The sequence below is a fragment of the Caretta caretta genome, chromosome 13 (assembly GCF_965140235.1).
Source record: "Caretta caretta isolate rCarCar2 chromosome 13, rCarCar1.hap1, whole genome shotgun sequence".
Classification (NCBI taxonomy): Eukaryota; Metazoa; Chordata; order Testudines; family Cheloniidae; genus Caretta; species Caretta caretta.
In genome coordinates this window covers 31,987,258-32,005,344 of record NC_134218.1, presented here as the reverse complement: position 1 = coordinate 32,005,344, position 18,087 = coordinate 31,987,258, and the positions used below count along the sequence as shown (strand labels likewise).

Sequence of the window (18,087 nt, the reverse complement as noted above, 5' to 3'; positions counted from 1 at the left end):
ACAATAGACAGAGAACATGAAAAAATGGGTGTTGCCATATACACTATAACGAGAGTGATCAATTAAGGTGAGCTATTATCAGCAGGATAAGGTTTTTTTCTCCTGCTGATAATAGCTCACCTTAATTGATCACTCTCATTATAGTGTGTGTGGCAACACCCATTTTTTCATGTTCTCTGTGTATATCTATATCTTCCTACTGTATTTTCCACTGAATGCATCCGACGAAGTGGGTTTTAGCCCACAAAAGCTTATGCTCAAATAAATTTATTAGTCTCTAAGGTGCCACAAGTACTCCTCGTTCTTTTTGCTAATATCATATACAGAGAATAGTCTCACATGCCAGAAATATTTTGGTGAGCATTTAAGCAGGACCTACAATGCCAATTTCAGTGCCCTGCACTGCTGATGTCATTCAGTGAATAACAGTTTTGCAAACACCAATGCTTCACGGTAAGTTTCAGATAGTTTGCCTGAGTTTTCTATAGAGTTGTGTTAAAAAACATTCCCATCAGGGGTAGAATGTCTTAGATATTAATAGTCTATGTAGCTCTGCTTTTTATTGAGTAGCCCACTTTATCTGTCTGTCTTAAGAGTTTCAAAAATTATAAAATTGGCAGCAGCTATTCTAAAATCTTTCCTTTTTTATGTAGAAAAGCACAATATAGAAAGAGAGCTTTGTTACTGACCTACTGCTCGTGGGGTTGTTGTTTTTTTGGTGAGTCTATTTCAGTTCCAAAATGAACAGCCAACCCTGCCATCAGGATGAAGACAACACTAATTACAAAGAACACGCTTTAGGAAACAAATCTAGAAGCAAAGGGTAGTAATACCCCAGCTGAAGGACATCATCTACAATGAATGTTCCATTCTATGCATCTGATGAAGTGGGCTGTAGCCCACGAAAGCTTATGCTCTAATAAATTTGTTAGTCTCTAAGGTGTCACAAGTACTCCTGTTCTTTCAATGAAAGGGATAACATTCAGCCACATGGGGAGAAAGCCCCTACCAAAGTGAAACTGCTTCAAACTCTGGCAACAGCACTTATGAAGAAAACATACTGAAAGAGAGAGCCTACAGTGAGGGGGAATACCAACTGAGTGACACAATAAGGGAGGAACAGACTACCCTTCAAAGGTGAACAGAGCCTGCACTGAGGGGACATTACACCTTAACTCAGGCACTTTGATACTATGGTGATGACCCTTCACAGAACTCCAAATTCCTGGTATTAAACATGTTTCCTTTAAGCTACAATGGTCTAACAGTGTTTAAAATTAACTAATCTTTATTTACAAGCATAACTTTATCTTGACAATGCATTTTTTTCTAGGAATTGTTCTGAATCCATGATCTTCTCCATGCACATGGATCTGTAATTGGAGTCTTATGTATCATTTAGTGTTCAGTTAAAATAGCTTAACACTCTTTTTCAACTTGTGAAAGACCCATGCTCCCACTGAAGAAAAGGTCTGAAAATAAAAAAAGCAAGTGTTTGGGGTTATTGGAAGGGAAGATAAAACCCAAAAGCACACAAAATCTCTTCACTGTTTAATACTCAAAAGACAGTTTTCCTTATTCCCAACAAGCATCTTTAAACTAGCCAACAAACCCTTTCTTCTGGCCTGAAACTCAACATGGGAAATTTCAGGCCAAAATAATATTTGGGAAATTAGAAATTAAGTAAAAAATTATGAAACTTACAACTGAAACCTTTTTCTGCTTTCTTACCTCTGAACTCCCTGCTGAGCAACTGCATCACTGTCTTTGCTGAGCACACTCAGCATCTCAGTCAGCTTGGGATAGGGATGCCAACTTTGCCTCTCTTTCTTCAGCACTCATACCACCTTCCTCCCCTAAGGGACAATCATCTCTGCAGAGATAGTGGCCCAAATCTTCAAAGACCTGCACAGCTAAGTATACACACATTTTTGCTCACTCCTAAATACATTCATTCATGTGCATATAGGTGAGAAGGTGCATAAACCTCTAATATGTGCACACACATCAGGGACTTGTGCATTTAAGAGGGAGTGCATTTCTTTTTAACTGGGGTCAATCTCTGGAAAAAGAGGGCTCCACTAACCTGCCATTTCCCCCACTAAAAGCCTATTGTTGAGTTTACATTCAGCTTGTTCTTGTTTTATACATTTGACCTGCAATCTTACCATCATGATTAGAATTTCCCAAAGTCCATGGCTCATCTGAATCGAAGTGAGTATCTCCTCCTATTCCTGGTCCAGGAAAGTAAGCATGGGCTAGGAATCCACCTTCTCCATCAAATGGAGAACTGTCTCCATGGAAACCAGAAGCAAAAAATATCATAATATCTGCTTCCTTCCTGTCACTTTTAACTTCATGATAAGGGACCTCTTCAAAGGTTAGTGGCGTCACTCTCTGCCAAACATCAAATGCCTGACGAATGGCTCTCCTTGTATCAAGCTCTCCAACCTTGGGGGTGTGGTTGTGAACACTGTAAATGAGAAGAGAAGGATTGATTAAAGGCACACATCCTATTCAAGTCTTCCTATTACAACAGCTAGCAATTCTTGCACATAGGCAAAACTGAATAGGGTCTCCATTTCTGCAGGCAAATAACTGTGCCTGCAACTATCTGCACCCGCAGTTTAGGTCAGTTTTAGCCAGGATCCAAAGCCCACTGAAGCTAACGGGAATCCCTCCTTGACTTCAGTGGATGTTGCGTCAGGCCCTGAATGCCTGATTACATTCACAAATTAGGGACTTAGATGTATAATTTGAAAGTGCAAATTATTGCAGGTAAATTTATGTGTCTGCTATTATCCTGCAAAAATGTAGGCAAGTGTATAAGAAACTGGCCCTTAAATTCTTTCTAAACAGCATACCCATCACTATATTACTGAGCCTGACTGATCTCCTTTACTCATAGTAGTTCAAATGAAACCCATGAGACTCCTTGAGTGAGTAAAAACTCACCAGTGTGACACAGCTGCCAAATTTTGTGCAATTCCATGTGTGACATTTTATGAAAAATATTTCATGAACTAATTTGTTTATTTACAAATACTTGTATATAATCCCAAACTTCATTTTTAAAAATGCTCCGGATTTAGTGCTGGCAAAAGGTGCCAGCTTGTGAACCCTGGAAAATGTAGTCCTCAGTTTGCGTGCAGGGCAACAACAGTGCAAGCTTTCTAGATACTGTACCGCCAGGCCTGCTTCTCAGAGGCACAGGGGCAGTTAAGTCTCCATGGCTTCTCTGCTGAGTCTGCCAACTAGCACCAAGTGCAGTGGTGAACAACTCCCCTGGGACAGGCTGCATTCAAAATGGTGACCTACCTATGCAAGGCTCTGTAGCTCAATGTCTCGAGGCATCTACCCCTTAAATAAATGCTAATTTAAGATGGGGGTCATATATATGTATAATATACAAAAAATTCTCAACATACTATCAAGGCTGTCAAATAAAGCTTTGATTACTCTGAAAATGCCAGTATTATGTACACTTGTATAACCTCTTCAGCCCCTTGGCATGCGGATTAAGTTGCAGTCTTTACTGACACGATCATATACTATGTTTTCTTCCCCCATGGGACAGCAGCAAAGTCTGAACCCAAGACTTTCAGAGCTATAGAAAAGGCCTCAGCCACTCAAGCTATAGGAATAACGAGAAGCAGAAGCACACTGTTATCCGTTATATGAGCAAGTCCCTAAAGGGGGCATAATATACCGTTTCCCAATGAGTTCTATTCCTGACTCGGGGAGCAGGTTGTGCTCCGGTGGTTAGAACAATGGATCCAGACATCACAGCTTACCACATGATTTTTCACTCTCATTCTGCAAGGCAGCAGAACAAATCTGATAAGGTAATTTTAGAGACTCGTACTCTGGGCCCAACTCAGCTTGAGCTGTGCAGCTTTTGAGTTAGCCTATCTATGAAATAAATGCATACTAATTGACTCCCCTAAGGTAGGGTTATAAAGTCTGGGGTGGGTGGGAGACCGTGGCTGATGGTTTAGCTGAGGCCCCCGAGGCCGACGTGAGCCCTTGTGAGGGCTGTGGGAACCCCCAAGGGTACCGGGGGCCAGCCACTGGCCCTAGTGCATGATGCAGTGGGCGGTGCCGCCTTTAGAGTGGGTATCCCCAGTGCAGGGCCATGCCTGCTGATGTGGACTCCTGTTCGGTACTGGAGTCCGAAGAAGAGGGATCGTGTCTGGGAGACCAGGATGGTACCAATCGTTCGTCCTGGTTGTGACGATGCTGATCCCGGTGCTGCAACAGGGATCTGTCCGAGTGTGATGAATCCCTGTGCCTTAAGCAATGCCAGTCCATTGAGCAGGAGCAGGAGCGAGTTGGCCATCAAGGTGGGGAGCGACCAATAACAAGGCTCTTGGGACCATTGGCTTGTGTCCCTGGAGCAGTGCCACACACTCGAGGAGTGGCTAGGTCAGTCCTGGTATCGGGGCTACAGGGATGGGCACACCTCCATGGGCCTGCGCCAAGTCACCGGCGATCTGCGTCTCAAGCCCTGCGAGCAGTGCCCCAAGTCCGAAGACCAGTGAAGGCTCCTTCAGCCCAGCCTCCCTATGTCTGAGGCCTGGCAGTTCTGCGCAGGCAAGCACTGGCAGGACACTCACTGAGGAGGAGAGCGGTGCCACACAGATGGCGACTGCTGGAAAGGTCCCATGGCACACTAAGATATCCTGTGTCGCCTGCAGGGCCTCGGACGTTGATGGCATGTCCAGGTGCTGGAGGACCGCGTCACTCTCCGGGGTGGCAGGCACGTCTCAGGATGGGCTAACCCACTTGACCTGAGCTGGAGCTCGACTCCCGTACGGAGGTGAGGAGCTGCCCTTCATGGGTCATTGCTCCCCTCTGGCCCCCTCCTTCCCTTTACAGTATGTCAGAGATTGTCCCCTCCCGGCCATTCTTTGCTTCCTGGCTGGTGCTGGGGAGCAGGAATCAGCGTCGGTCCAAAGACGGCACCGGCAGAGTGCTCCAGACCAATGCCGCGATACTAGGAGTAGAGTCCGATCCGGATGGCTCCGGTGTTGGTGCTAGTGCAGATTCCATAAGGAGCACCCGGAGATGTATGTCTCGCTCCTTCTTTGTCCGAGGTTTCAACCCCTTGCAGATCTGACACTTGTCACTGATATGGGTCTCGCCCAGGCACCTCAGACAGCTACTATGAGGATTGCCGATGGGCATCAGTTTTTTGCAGCAATCACAGGGTTTGAAGCCTCGGGATCAGGGCATGCCCCATCCCTACGCTGAGTCCTGTCCAGGACTAACTAACTAACTAACTAACTACACTAAGGGAAACTACTAACAACTTTTAACTATTTACAGAGAAAAGTTCGTCTCAACGGATTCAGAATGAGAAGGCTTGCCAAAGCAAGAGATGTTCCAGCACCATCACTGGTGGTAGGAAGGAACCGAGGGTGGTGGGAGCCAGCGGCGCCCCTTATACCGCACCATATGGGCACCACTCCAGAGGGCACCAGAGCCAGTCTCCTGTGGATACCACTGAGGGAAAAATTTCCGGCACTGGTGCATGTGGCAAGCACACACACCTACCATGGAATGGACACGAGCAAGCACTCGAAGAAGAACCACTCTTGCCAAAGTCTCTAATGACCTCTTCCTGGCCAAAACTCAAAATCAGTGCTACATCCTCATTCTACTTGACCTGTCAGCTGCCTTTCATACAGTTGCCCATGCTTTTCTTCTGGAAATCTTGTCCTCCCTTGGTTTCTATGACTCCACCCTCTGCTGTTCTCCTCTTACCTCTCTAATCACTCCTTCAGTGCATCATTCAGGGGATCCTCCTCATCCTCCCTCCAGCTTTCTGTGAAGGCTCTTCATGGCTCTTTCCTTGGTCCTCTTCTCTTCTCCTACTACACCTTATCTCTGGGTAATCTCATCAGTAAATACAAATTCAACAAGCATGTCTATGCTCAGGAATTAAAAATCTACATCTTTATTCCTCCTTCGGTCCAAAAATTAAAATCTCAGCCTGTCTCTCCAACATCTCCTCGTGGATGTCTAGCCATCAGCTCAAACTCAACATGACTAGCTCTTAATCTTCACTCCAAATCCTGGATCCAATGGACACTGTATTCCAGGAACGCTCTCACTAATGCTGCATACAATAGCAATATGCCCTCCCTACTACTACTTGACACTCCCCTGCTTACACATCCAAGAATCCCATTAGCAGGCGGAGTCGACGGGGGAGCATTAGCAATCGACCTACCACAGTGAAGACACTGAAGTAGATACACATAGCTGAAGTTGCGTAACTTAGATCGATCCTCCCCAGTGTAGACCAGGCCTTAGCTACAGCATTTCACTGGGACCTCATGTTCAATTGGTTTCTACCATGATTCCTAAGTCCTTTTCCAAGTCACTGCTTTCCAGGATATAGTTCCCCATCCTTAAGAGTTGGTATGGGAACCCCCATTTTTTCATGTTCTCTGTGTGTATATATATATATCTTCCTACTGTATTTTCCACTGCATGCATCTGATGAAGTGGGCTTTAGTCCATGAAAGCTTATGCTCAAATAAATTGGTTAGTCTCTAAAGTGCCACAAGTACTCCTCATTCTTTTTGCTGATACAGACTAACACAGCTACCACTCTGCATCCTGTAAGTGTGACTTATATTCTTTGTTCCTAGATAGAGGACCTTGCATCTGACTGTATTAAAATACTCTGTCTGATCTGTCTTTATCATTATTTACCATTCCACCAATTTTTCTGCCATCTGCAAACTTTACCAGCAACAAGTTTCATGCCAAGAACAGATGCCTGCAGGACTTGATTAGAAGCATCTCCTTTGGATGATAATTCACCATTAACAATTACTAGATATTTTTCTATAGTTCCATTATCATGAAGTTACCCAATATAGATAATTTTAGAAATGTTTTCACTAAGTTTGTGTAGCCTGTAAAAAGTAAAAGTTAGACTGAAACTCCTTTCAGCTAAATCCAATTATTTCAATACTTCACTTAGTTTTAATACAAATGTCATAAAATGTTTGCAGAAAATTCCTGGCAGAGTCCATTGTGACTCTGGACTTGATACATACTTGGAATATTAGATATATATAAAAATAAGAAATTTGTTTATTATTTTATAGTGGCAAAACATTTTTGAGTGCTTTACAGAACAAAAAGAAAAGACATCCATTTGTAATATTCAATATGACCTCTGGAAAACTGTCACTAAAACGCATTCAGGGTTTAAATGACATAATCAAAAAGCAGGTAGGGAACAAATAATTGTTAGGTAGTACTTTTGATTATGTCATTTAAGACAAGGGCCAGATTTACAAAGGCACCTAAAGATTCTGATAGGCACTTACTGAGATGTCCAAAAGAATTTAAGCAGGTTTGGCACCTAACTAATGGGACCTAAATACCTTTGAAAATCTGGTCCTAAATGCCTACAATTTTGAAAATGGGATTTAGACTCCTAAGTCACTTAGGCACTTTTGAAAAAAAATACTTTCCATGTTTTTCTAAAGTTCAGCAGGCCATATGTATTTTCACAGTTCAATATAAAATCTACATCAAACTAATCTTCACCTTAGAAAAATTAGAATATACCTGTATGTTATATGCTTCTGCCTCCATTTTTGTCCAGTTAACGCATATCGCTTATTCCTTCGGCTATGGCTTATATGGGGATGATCAGGAACCCCACATCGAGGCTTCTTCATCCATCTAAAAAAAAGTCCAAAATAACCCACAGGTGAAAAGGTGTTAAATCTGGGAAACAAGTTAGATGTGATTTTTACTGTTCGTTAAAATTGGTTTGGCTCTCGGTTTAGTCTGAACCAAGGTTTACAAGAAAAAGGAGAATGACCTTGTCCTGCAAAATATAAGGAGTGTACTAAATGGAATGTTTTAAGATAAATCAAGGCCATTTGCACCTTTCCCCAAAAGACAAAAAAGTCTCGTTAAAAACTCTTATCCACACTAAGTAAATCAGTGTATTGCGGGAAATGGAAAAGAGATAAGAGTTAGTTCTGGGAAGTCAGATGGCAAATGGATTTTGAAAAGAGACAGGAAAAGATTCCTAGAAGCAGAAGGAGACAGAAGGGGGAAAAAAGAAGGGAAATAGGATGTGAGTGAGAGGGTGAGGCTGAAAGTTACTGATGTAAGTCCACCAATGGGAGTAGTCAAGAATGTTCAGGGTAAAAAGCCTACGCTGGAAGTTATTCCCATTGGACCTCGTTCAACAGAAGCTGAGGACTGATAGTTCAGTATTTTAGTCACACACACACAACACAGACACACACACACTCTCTCTCTCTCTTTCTTTCCCCCTCCCCAGTCACAGAAAGGCATACCTATATCCCTGAGGGTATGTCTGCACTGCATCTGTGGCCAAGCCTCTCAGCCTCGGTCCACAGACTTCCTTAGTGGGACTTTCACTAGCATGCTAAAAATATCAATGTAGACATTGCTTTGAGGCTGCGACTTGAGTTGGAGCTTGGTGTCTCAAGCTTCCGCAACATCTACACAGCTATTTTTCGCACAGTAGCATGATCCCTATACATGAGTCTGTCCACACAGTCTGGAAGGCTTGCTCCCAGAAGAAGCATAGACATACCCTCAAATAGTTGTTTAGAAGAGCTGAGGGTATCCACCAATTCTTGCAAAGTCCACGGACTGAATCACAGATTCATAGATTCAAGGACCAAAAGAGACCATTGTGATCATCTAGTCTGACCTCCCGAATAACACAGGCCATAGAACGTCCACAAAATAATTCATAGAGCAGAGCTTTTAGAAGAACGTCCAATCTTGATTTAAAAATGGTCAGTGACAGAGAATTCACATGACCCTTAGTAAATTGGTTAACTATTCTCATTGTTAAAAATGTATGCCTTATTTCCAGTCTGAATTTGTCTAGCTACAGTTTCCAGGTATGCAATAGTGTTATACCTGTGTTAGATTGAAGAGCAGATTATTAAATATTTGTTTCCCATGTAGGTATGTATAGACTGTAATCAAGTCACTCCTTAACCTTCTCTTTGTTAAGCTAAATAGATTGAGTCTATCCTATAAAAGCATGTTTTCTAATTCTTCAATCATTCTTGTGGTTCTTCTCTGAACCCTCTCCAACTTTTCAACATCCTTCTTGAATTGTGGATCCCAGAACTGGACACAGTATTCCAGCAGCAGTCGCACCAGTGCCAAATAAAGAGTTAAAATAACTTCTCTACACATCCTTGAGATTCCCATTTATGCATCCAAAGATTGCATTAGTCCGTTTGGCACAGCATGGAACTGGGAACTCATGTTCAGCTGACTATCCACCACAACACCCAAATCTTTTTCAGAGTCCCCCATCCTATAAATATGGCCTACATTTTTTATTCCTACATGTATACATTAATATTTAGCTGTATTAAAATATATACTGTTTGCTTGCTCCCAATTTACTAAGTGACCCAGATTGCTCTCTATTAATGATCTGTTCACTGCATTATTTACCACTCCCCCAGTTTTTGTGACAACTGCGAAGTTTATCCGTGATGATTTTATGCTTTCTTCCAGGTCATTGTCAAAATGTTAAATATGAAGGGACAAGATTAGATCCCTGAAGGACCTCATTGGGAACACATCCGTTCGATGATTTACAATTTACAGTTACATTTTGAGATCATCAGTTAGCCAGATTTGAATCAGTTTAATATGTGCCATGTTAATTTTATATCATTCTAGTTTTTTAATCAAAACATTGCGTGGTACGAAGTCAAACTTAGACTTACAGAAGTCTAAGTATTTTACGTCAACATTGTTACCTTTATCAAACACACTTGTAATCTCATCAAAAAAAGATAGCAAGTTTGTCTGACAGGATCCATTTCCATAAACGCTTTTGAATTGTCATTAATTATATTAGCGTCCTTTAATGCTTTATAAATGAAGTCCCATGGGGAAAGCTGTATACCTTGTCCCTGAGATCAGTCCATAGGAAAATAGCTGATGCAAGCCAGATATAGGTAGTGAGGTATTCTGTCCTACATTTCCAGCCAGCTGCCTCGTCTTGTACCTGGGGCCACACCTGGACAAACACTAAGGCCTGGTCTATACTACATAGTTAGTGCTTTGGTGCAAGGCAGGTTACATCAACCTAGTTGTGCATGTGTCTACAATTAAATTGGTCTCCCACCACTTGTAAGCCCCCCTCTTATGTAGACATAGTAACATCACCTCCACCAGCAGCATAGAGCCACATTTGATGTACTTAAGACAATGCAGTGTGAGTGCTGATACCGCCTTACTTATGTTGACCCAAAGTTGATATATTTTAAAAAGAAAAGATTGCACGTTTACTTATACAGATTGCTTAGTTTATAAAAAACACTTTCAGAGAAGAAATGAATTAACTGAATAAACTGCATTGCTGTTGCCTATTGCTGAATCAACATGCAATTACCACTGACAACATATGTTCAATTCCTCAAGGGTTCAGCCACCTAAATTCTACTATCCTGTCAATTATTAACAGCATGGAAAAGAATTATGTTTCACTGACAGTTGCCTATGTGGCCTATGGGAATAAAGTAATTGAAATCATCAAGCAAAGCTTATTACAATTAAAATTACAAGATGGGCCATGAATACGGGACCACACAGCCATTTTAAAACAAATACAGGAGCAAGGAGTAAATAATATTGCGCCAGTGTTTTTACAATTTGCTAAATTTGATAAGGTTTCAAGTTTGGATCATAACAACAGTAAAAGCCTTCACATCATTAATGGCCATCCCAAGGTGAATGCAAAATCCAGTCAGAGTGTACTATACCAACAGTGTGGAAACTTAGGTAAATGATACTTATGTACAGCACTATCCCACTGTGCGCCTAGTAACTAAAACTGGCTTAAAAATTAATCAGGCTTGTTGTACAAAACGTAATGGATAGCTGTGTAAATCCTATGCTACAATTAATAGCAACAACACAATAAGAGGCTGCGCCTGATTGGTACAAAATGAGTTCGTCAATAAGGTAGTAAAAATACAAAATGTGATATGTGCTCTGAAATTTTTCTATACATGAAAACATTTGTCCTGAAATCAATACAGAATTTTGTGTGCAAGTCACTAGCACAATCCAAATCAGAACCCATGCCTTCTGGCCAACTGGTCAGCTCTGCCATTAAAATTATTATTCCTCCTGGCAACCTACAATATTTATTAATTAAATTGTTTCCCCCAGTAAAGCAACTACAATTAAACATACATAATTTAATGGCAAAAAACAAAAATAGCTCATCTTATCCAACAACAAATAAAAGAAGTAGAAAGTGTGCAAAAAACGGTGAAAACACCTTGGTAAGCAATCCCAAAAAATGTTACTCCACACCCAATAGTCCAAACACTTAGTGTAATAGTAATAAAAATACAAGCCATAACAGTAATTGCACTAATAAAAATGTGTTGCTACATGTAACATCAAACCAAAACAGCTAAATTACACCAACTTAAAAAAAAAAACAACTAGCTACCAACACTGCCATAGTAATAAATAATCATTATAAAAATAATCAAGTGCTTATCAACGTTTTAAATGTAATTGTTTGTACTAATATAGCTTGTAAGAGCTATTAAATACTTGTATACCTAAATACTCTGAAGTATGTTAAACCAAATGCATCCTATAAAATATTTAAGGTACAAACATATACACATATGCATATTATTATATATGCATTTACATCTATGAATGCATAGAATCATAGAATCATAGAATATAAGGGTTGGAAGGGACCCCAGAAGGTCATCTAGTCCAACCCCCTGCTCAAAGCAGGACCAATTCCCAGTTAAATCATCCCAGCCAGGGCTTTGTCAAGCCTGACCTTAAAAACCTCTAAGGAAGGAGATTCTACCACCTCCCTAGGTAACGCATTCCAGTGTTTCACCACCCTCATAGTGAAAAAGTTTTTCCTAATATCCAATCTAAACCTCCCCCACTGCAGCTTGAGACCATTACTCCTCGTTCTGTCATCTGATACCATTGAGAACAGTCTAGAGCCATCCTCTTTGGAACCCCCTTTCAGGTAGTTGAAAACAGCTATCAAATCCCCCCTCATTCTTCTCTTCTGCAGGCTAAACAATCCCAGCTCCCTCAGCCTCTCCTCATAACTCATGTGTTCCAGACCCCTAATCATTTTTGTTGCCCTTCGCTGGACTCTCTCCAATTTATCCACATCCTTCTTGAAGTGTGGGGCCCAAAACTGGACACAGTACTCCAGATGAGGCCTCACCAATGTCGAATAGAGGGGAACGATCACGTCCCTCGATCTGCTCGCTATGCCCCTACTTATACATCCCAAAATGCCATTGGCCTTCTTGGCAACAAGGGCACACTGCTGACTCATATCCAGCTTCTCGTCCACTGTCACCCCTAGGTCCTTTTCCGCAGAACTGCTGCCTAGCCATTCGGTCCCTAGTCTGTAGCTGTGCATTGGGTTCTTCCGTCCTAAGTGCAGGACCCTGCACTTATCCTTATTGAACCTCATCAGATTTCTTTTGGCCCAATCCTCCAATTTGTCTAGGTCCTTCTGTATCCTATCCCTCCCCTCCAGTGTATCTACCACTCCTCCCAGTTTAGTATCATCCGCAAATTTGCTGAGAGTGCAATCCACACCATCCTCCAGATCATTTATGAAGATATTGAACAGAACCGGCCCCAGGACCGACCCTTGGGGCACTCCACTTGATACCGGCTGCCAACTAGACATGGAGCCATTGATCACTACCCGTTGAGCCCGACAATCTAGCCAGCTTTCTACCCACCTTGTAGTGCATTCATCCAGCCCATACTTCCTTAACTTGCTGACAAGAATACTGTGGGAGACCGTGTCAAAAGCTTTGCTAAAGTCAAGAAACAACTATACCAACTATCAACATTATTCATATATCATTATTTATCACAAATTATATTGTCATGGAAGCAGAAGGTCCTGAAAATCGAGGCCTCTGAATCCTCTGTCATTTACATGGGGGCTCAGCTGGATAAAGATGGTAGAATGTCTGTAAAGGGGGGTGGCCTTGGCTTACACACCTGCCTCTGGTGCTTTCTCCTTAGGGTTGGGGTGTAAATTTCCAGGGAGTGTAGATTTGACTTTGAGTCTTTCAACAGTGTAGGGATTCATTTTTTAATCTTGTTGAACAAATTTGCCTACAGTTATCCAGCAGAGATGGTGAGGATGGAGCCCATGATCAGTGGGGACTCCAGTTAAGTCCATCAAGTACCTGCAATTAAGTCCTCAAGTACCTACATTCTTAAGGTACTGAAGGAGTATGGGTATTGATGTGATGGTCACTCTTGAAGCAGACGGTACTGAAGGTTTGGATCACTCCTCCAGGGGCACTGATGGAGGTGGACACTTCAATTTACGTGGTACTGAGGAACCTGTCAAGGGGTACCGGAGGTAGGGTTGTGTCCAATGCTATGGGTCCCAAGGAATATCTCTCCTTGCTCTCTTTGACATACCCAGACAGTAGCAAAGTTCCCTTGCTCTTAGAAGAGCTATGGGGTTTCCTGGCTCCACGAGTACCTGAGGAACCTGTAGCCTGTATGATATGGGCAGAGAAGTCAATAATTCTAAGACCATCAACCCAGTGGGGGATGAATGTCTTTTAACAGCAGACACATAAGAACACACGAATGGCCACACTGGGTCAGACCAAGGGTCTGTCTATCTCTCTCTTCTGGCAGTGGCCAGTACCATATATTTCAGAGGGAACAAAGGCCAACAAGGAAATTATTCAGTGAGACATCTCTGTTATCCAGTCCAGGCTTCTGGTAGTCAGATGTTTAGGGTCACCCAGAGCATGGGGCTGTGCCCCTGACCATCTTGGCTAACAGCCAAGATGGGCCTCTCCTCCATGAACTTACCGAACTCTTTTTAAAAGTCAGTTATAGGTTTGACACTGACAACATCCCTGTCATAAAAATAAAGGGAAGGGTAACCACCTTTCTGTATACAGTGCTATAAAATCCCTCCTGGCCAGAGGCAAAACCCTCTCACCTGTAAAAGCTAAGATAATCTCACTGGCACCTGACCCAAAATGATCAATGGGGGAACAAGATACTTTCAAATCTGGAGTGGGAGGGAACAAAGGGTTCATCTGTCTGTGTGATGCTTTTGCCGGGAACAGATCAGGAATGCAGCCTTACAACTCCTGTTAAGTTAGTAAGTAATCTAGCTAGAACATGTGTTAGGTTTCCTTTTGTTTAATGGCTGGTAAAATAAGCTGTGCTGGATGGAATTTATATTCCTGTTTTTGTGTCTTTTTGTAACTTAAGGTTTTGCATAGAGGGATTCTCTATGTTTTGAATCTGATTACCCTGTAAGGTATTTACCATCCTGATTTTACAGAGGTGATTCTTTTACCTTTTCTTTAATTAAAATTCTTCTTTTAAGAACATGATTGATTTTTCATTCTTCTTAAAATCCAAGGGTTTGGGTCTGTGTTCACCTGTAAAAATTGGTGAGGATTCTTATCAAGCCTTCCCCAGGAAAGGGGGTGTAGGGCTTGGGGGGATATTTTGCGGGAAGACGTCTCCAAGTGGGCTCTTTCCCTGTTCTTTGTTTAAAACGCTTGGTGGTGGCAGCATACAGTTCAAGGACAAGGCAAAGTTTGTACCTTGGGGAAGTTTTTAACCTAAGCTGGTAAGAATAACGTAGGGGGTCTTTCATGCAGGCCCCCAGATCAGTATCCTAGAGTTCAGAGTGGGGAAGGAACCTTGACAATCCCCTTGCAACAAGTTCCACAGGTTGACTGTGTGTTCTGTGAAGAAGTACTCTAATCTTTGTTTTAAACCAGCTGCCTATTAAACTCATTGGGAACCCCTGGTTCTTGTGTCATGTGAAGGGGTAACTAACACTTTCGTATTCACTTTCTCCACACAAGTCATGATTTTAGACCTCTATCACATTGCCCCTTAGCTGTCTCTTTTATAAAATGAATAGTCCCAGTCTTTTTAATCTCTCCTCACATGGAAGCTGTTCCATATCCCAATCATTTTTGTTGCCCTTCTCTGTACCTTTTCCAATTCCAATATATCTTTTTTCAGATGGGGTGACCAGAAGTGCACACAATATTCAAGGTTTGGGTGTACCACAGATTTTTATAGTAGCATTATGATCCTTGCTGTCTTCTTATCTATCCCTTTCCTAATGTTTCCTAACATTCTGTTAGCTTTTTTGTCTGAGCTGCACATTGAGCAGATGTTTTCAGAGAACTATCCATGATGACTCTAAGATCTCCTTCTTGAGTGGAAACAGCTAATTTAGAATCCATAATTATATATGCGTAGTTGGGATTATTTTTTCCAATGTGAGTTACTTAGCACTTATCAACAGTGACTTTCATCTGCCATTTTGTTGCCAATTAATTTAGTTTTGTGAGTTCCCACAGTAACTCTTTGCAGTCAGCTTTGGACTTAACTATCTTGAGTAATTTTGTATCATTTGCACCTTTGCCACCTCACTGTTCACCCCTTTTTCCAAATCATTACGTATATGTTGAACAGTACATGTCCCAGTACAGATCCTTGGAGGTTCTCACTATTTACCTATTTCTATTGTGAAAACTGACCATTTACTCCTACCCTTTGTTTCCTGTCTCTTAACCAGTTATTGATCCATGAGAGGACCTTCTCTCTTATCCCATGACAGCTTACTTTGCTTAAGAGCCTTTGGTGTGGGACCTTGCCAAGGGCTTTCTGAAAGTCCAAGTACACTATATCAACTGGATCACACCTTCAAAGAATACTAATGGACTGATTAAGCATGAATGCCCCTTACAAAAGCTGTGTTGACTCTTCCCCAACATATTGTGTTCATCTACACGTCCGATAATTCTGTTCTTTACTAGAGTTTCAACCAATTTGCCTGGTACTGAAGTTAGGCTTCCCAGCCTGTAACTGCCAGCATCACTTGTGGAGCCTTTTTTTAAAAACTTGGCATTATGCTAGTGTAGCAGGGTAGCCACCCCGCTCTGGCCCTGAAAGGGTTAAAGCCTCCTCTGGGAGAGGGCTGGAGCTGTGAGAAAAGGCTAGGCTGACTGGGAAGGCAGCCACAGCTGGCCCTGAAAAAGGCCAGTGAGCCAGGAGCTGGGAGGAGTCTCTCTCTCGCTGTAGAGAGAGGAGGACCTGGCTGCCTGGGATCTCAGCAGGGTAGCTAGAGGAGCTGGGGAGCTCCAGCCTGGAAAACCCCCAGGCTGCAGGCCTTGCTAAAGGTCAGGAAAGGTACTGGGGCTACAGAGGGGTAGCCTGGGAATAGGCAGAGGTAGCTGGTCCAACCCCCCTTGCCAATGATGAGTGGTTTACAGACTGCAATCTGCCCCAGTGAGTGGGGGCTAGATGGTGACTGGCAGTAGCCACTGAGGCAAGGGGGGGATAGAGGATTGGGGGTTCCCCCTGGGTGGGGAGACAGAGATTGTGGGTTACTGCTGGGGCAGAACCCCGGGGTAAAGGGCACCAGGGACCGGGAGGGACACCGGGCCAGCGGCAGGTGAGACACTGGCCTGCAGAGGGCGCTCTGAAGGCTGGAAAGAGCTAATTCCCAAGACTACCAGCAGGAGGCACCACATTGGTGAGTCATCGCCTTGCTACAGCTAGCTATCCTCCAGTCATCTGGTACAGAGGTTGATTTAATTAATAGGTTACATACCACAGTTAGTAGTTCTGCAATTGCATATCTGAGCTCCTTCAGAACTCTTAGGAGAATACCATTTGGTCCTGGTGACTTACCATTTGTTCCAAAAGCTCCTCTATTAACACCTCAATCTGAGAAAGTGTCTTAGATTTGTCACCAAAAAGGAATGGTTCAGGTGTGGGAATCTCCATCACATTCTCCCCAGTGAAGGCTGATGCAAAAAATTTATGCAGCTACTCTTCAACAGCCTTGTCTTCACTGAGTGCTCCTTTAGCACCTTCATTGTCCAGCGGCCTCACTGATTTTTTGGCAGGCTTCCTGATTCTGATGTACTTTAAAAAATTGTTGTTAATTTTTGTGTCTTTTGCTATTTGCTGTTCAAATTCTTTTTTGGACTGCTTAATTATACTTTTACACTTGACTTGCCAGAGTTTATGCTCCTTCCTATTTTTCTCAGTAGGATTTGACTTTCAAGAACCACACGTCAGCCAATAAAATTAATAGGCAGCAGGTTTAAAACACACAAAAGGAAGTACTTCTTCACACAACAAACACTCAACCTGTGTAACTCAATGTGCATGGGGATGTTGTAACAGCCAAAAGTGTAACTGGGTACAAAAACTAATTAGATTAGTTAATAGAGGATAGGTTTATTAATGGCTATTAGCCAAGATGGTCAGCGATACAAACCCATGCTCTGGGTGTCCGTAAACCTCAGATTATCAGAGGGTGGGACTGGATGACAGGGGATGGACTACTTGATAAATGTCCTGTTTTGTTCATTCCCTCTGAAGCATCTGGCATTGGCCACTGTCAGAAGACAGGATTCTGGGCTAGATGGACCACTGGTTTGACTCAGTATGGCCATTCTTATGTTCTTAATATTTACAGGATGCCTTTTTGCCTCTAACATTGACATTGTTCCAAATATTAGCTTTCAACTTTTTATGAATTAGTATAACAACATCCCCTGACTTCAGAATTAAAGCAACTAGAAACTGGGAGGCCTACCCAATCTCTATTCAGTTTACAAGCTTCAAGTTCTGTCAAATTAGCTTAGTCTTAGCACCTGGAGGAGAGGAAGGTGATCAGAAACAGTCAACATGGATTCACCAAGGGCAAGCCATGCCTGACCAACCTGATTGCCTTCTATGATGAGATAACTGGCTCTGTGGATATGGAGAAAGCAGTGGATTTGATATATCTTGACTTTAGCAAAGCTTTTGATATGGTCTCCCACAGTATTCTTGCCAGCAAGTTAAAAAAGTATGGATTAGATGAATGGACTATAAGGTGGACAGAAAGCTAGCTAGATCGTCGGGCTCACCGGGTAATGATCAATGGCTCCATGTCTAGCTGGCAGCCGGTACCAAGCAGAGTGCCTCAGGGGTCGGTCCTGGGGCCGGTTTTGTTCA

At 42.5% G+C, this 18,087-nt stretch overlaps 1 protein-coding gene across 10 annotated transcripts in view; it reads right to left on the bottom strand.

The window, feature by feature from the left end:
* MMP24 (matrix metallopeptidase 24) overlaps positions 1 to 18,087 on the bottom strand; it is a 157,347-nt gene that overhangs the window by 92,682 nt on the left and 46,578 nt on the right. For all 10 annotated transcript variants that reach the window (XM_048820009.2, XM_048820014.2, XM_048820012.2 and 7 more), the window contains 2 exons: positions 7,594 to 7,710; positions 2,169 to 2,473 (listed from right to left, as the gene is read on the bottom strand). In XM_048820009.2, the coding sequence (XP_048675966.1) occupies positions 2,169 to 2,473; positions 7,594 to 7,710 (422 nt within the window). The remainder of the gene's footprint in view (positions 1 to 2,168; positions 2,474 to 7,593; positions 7,711 to 18,087) is intronic.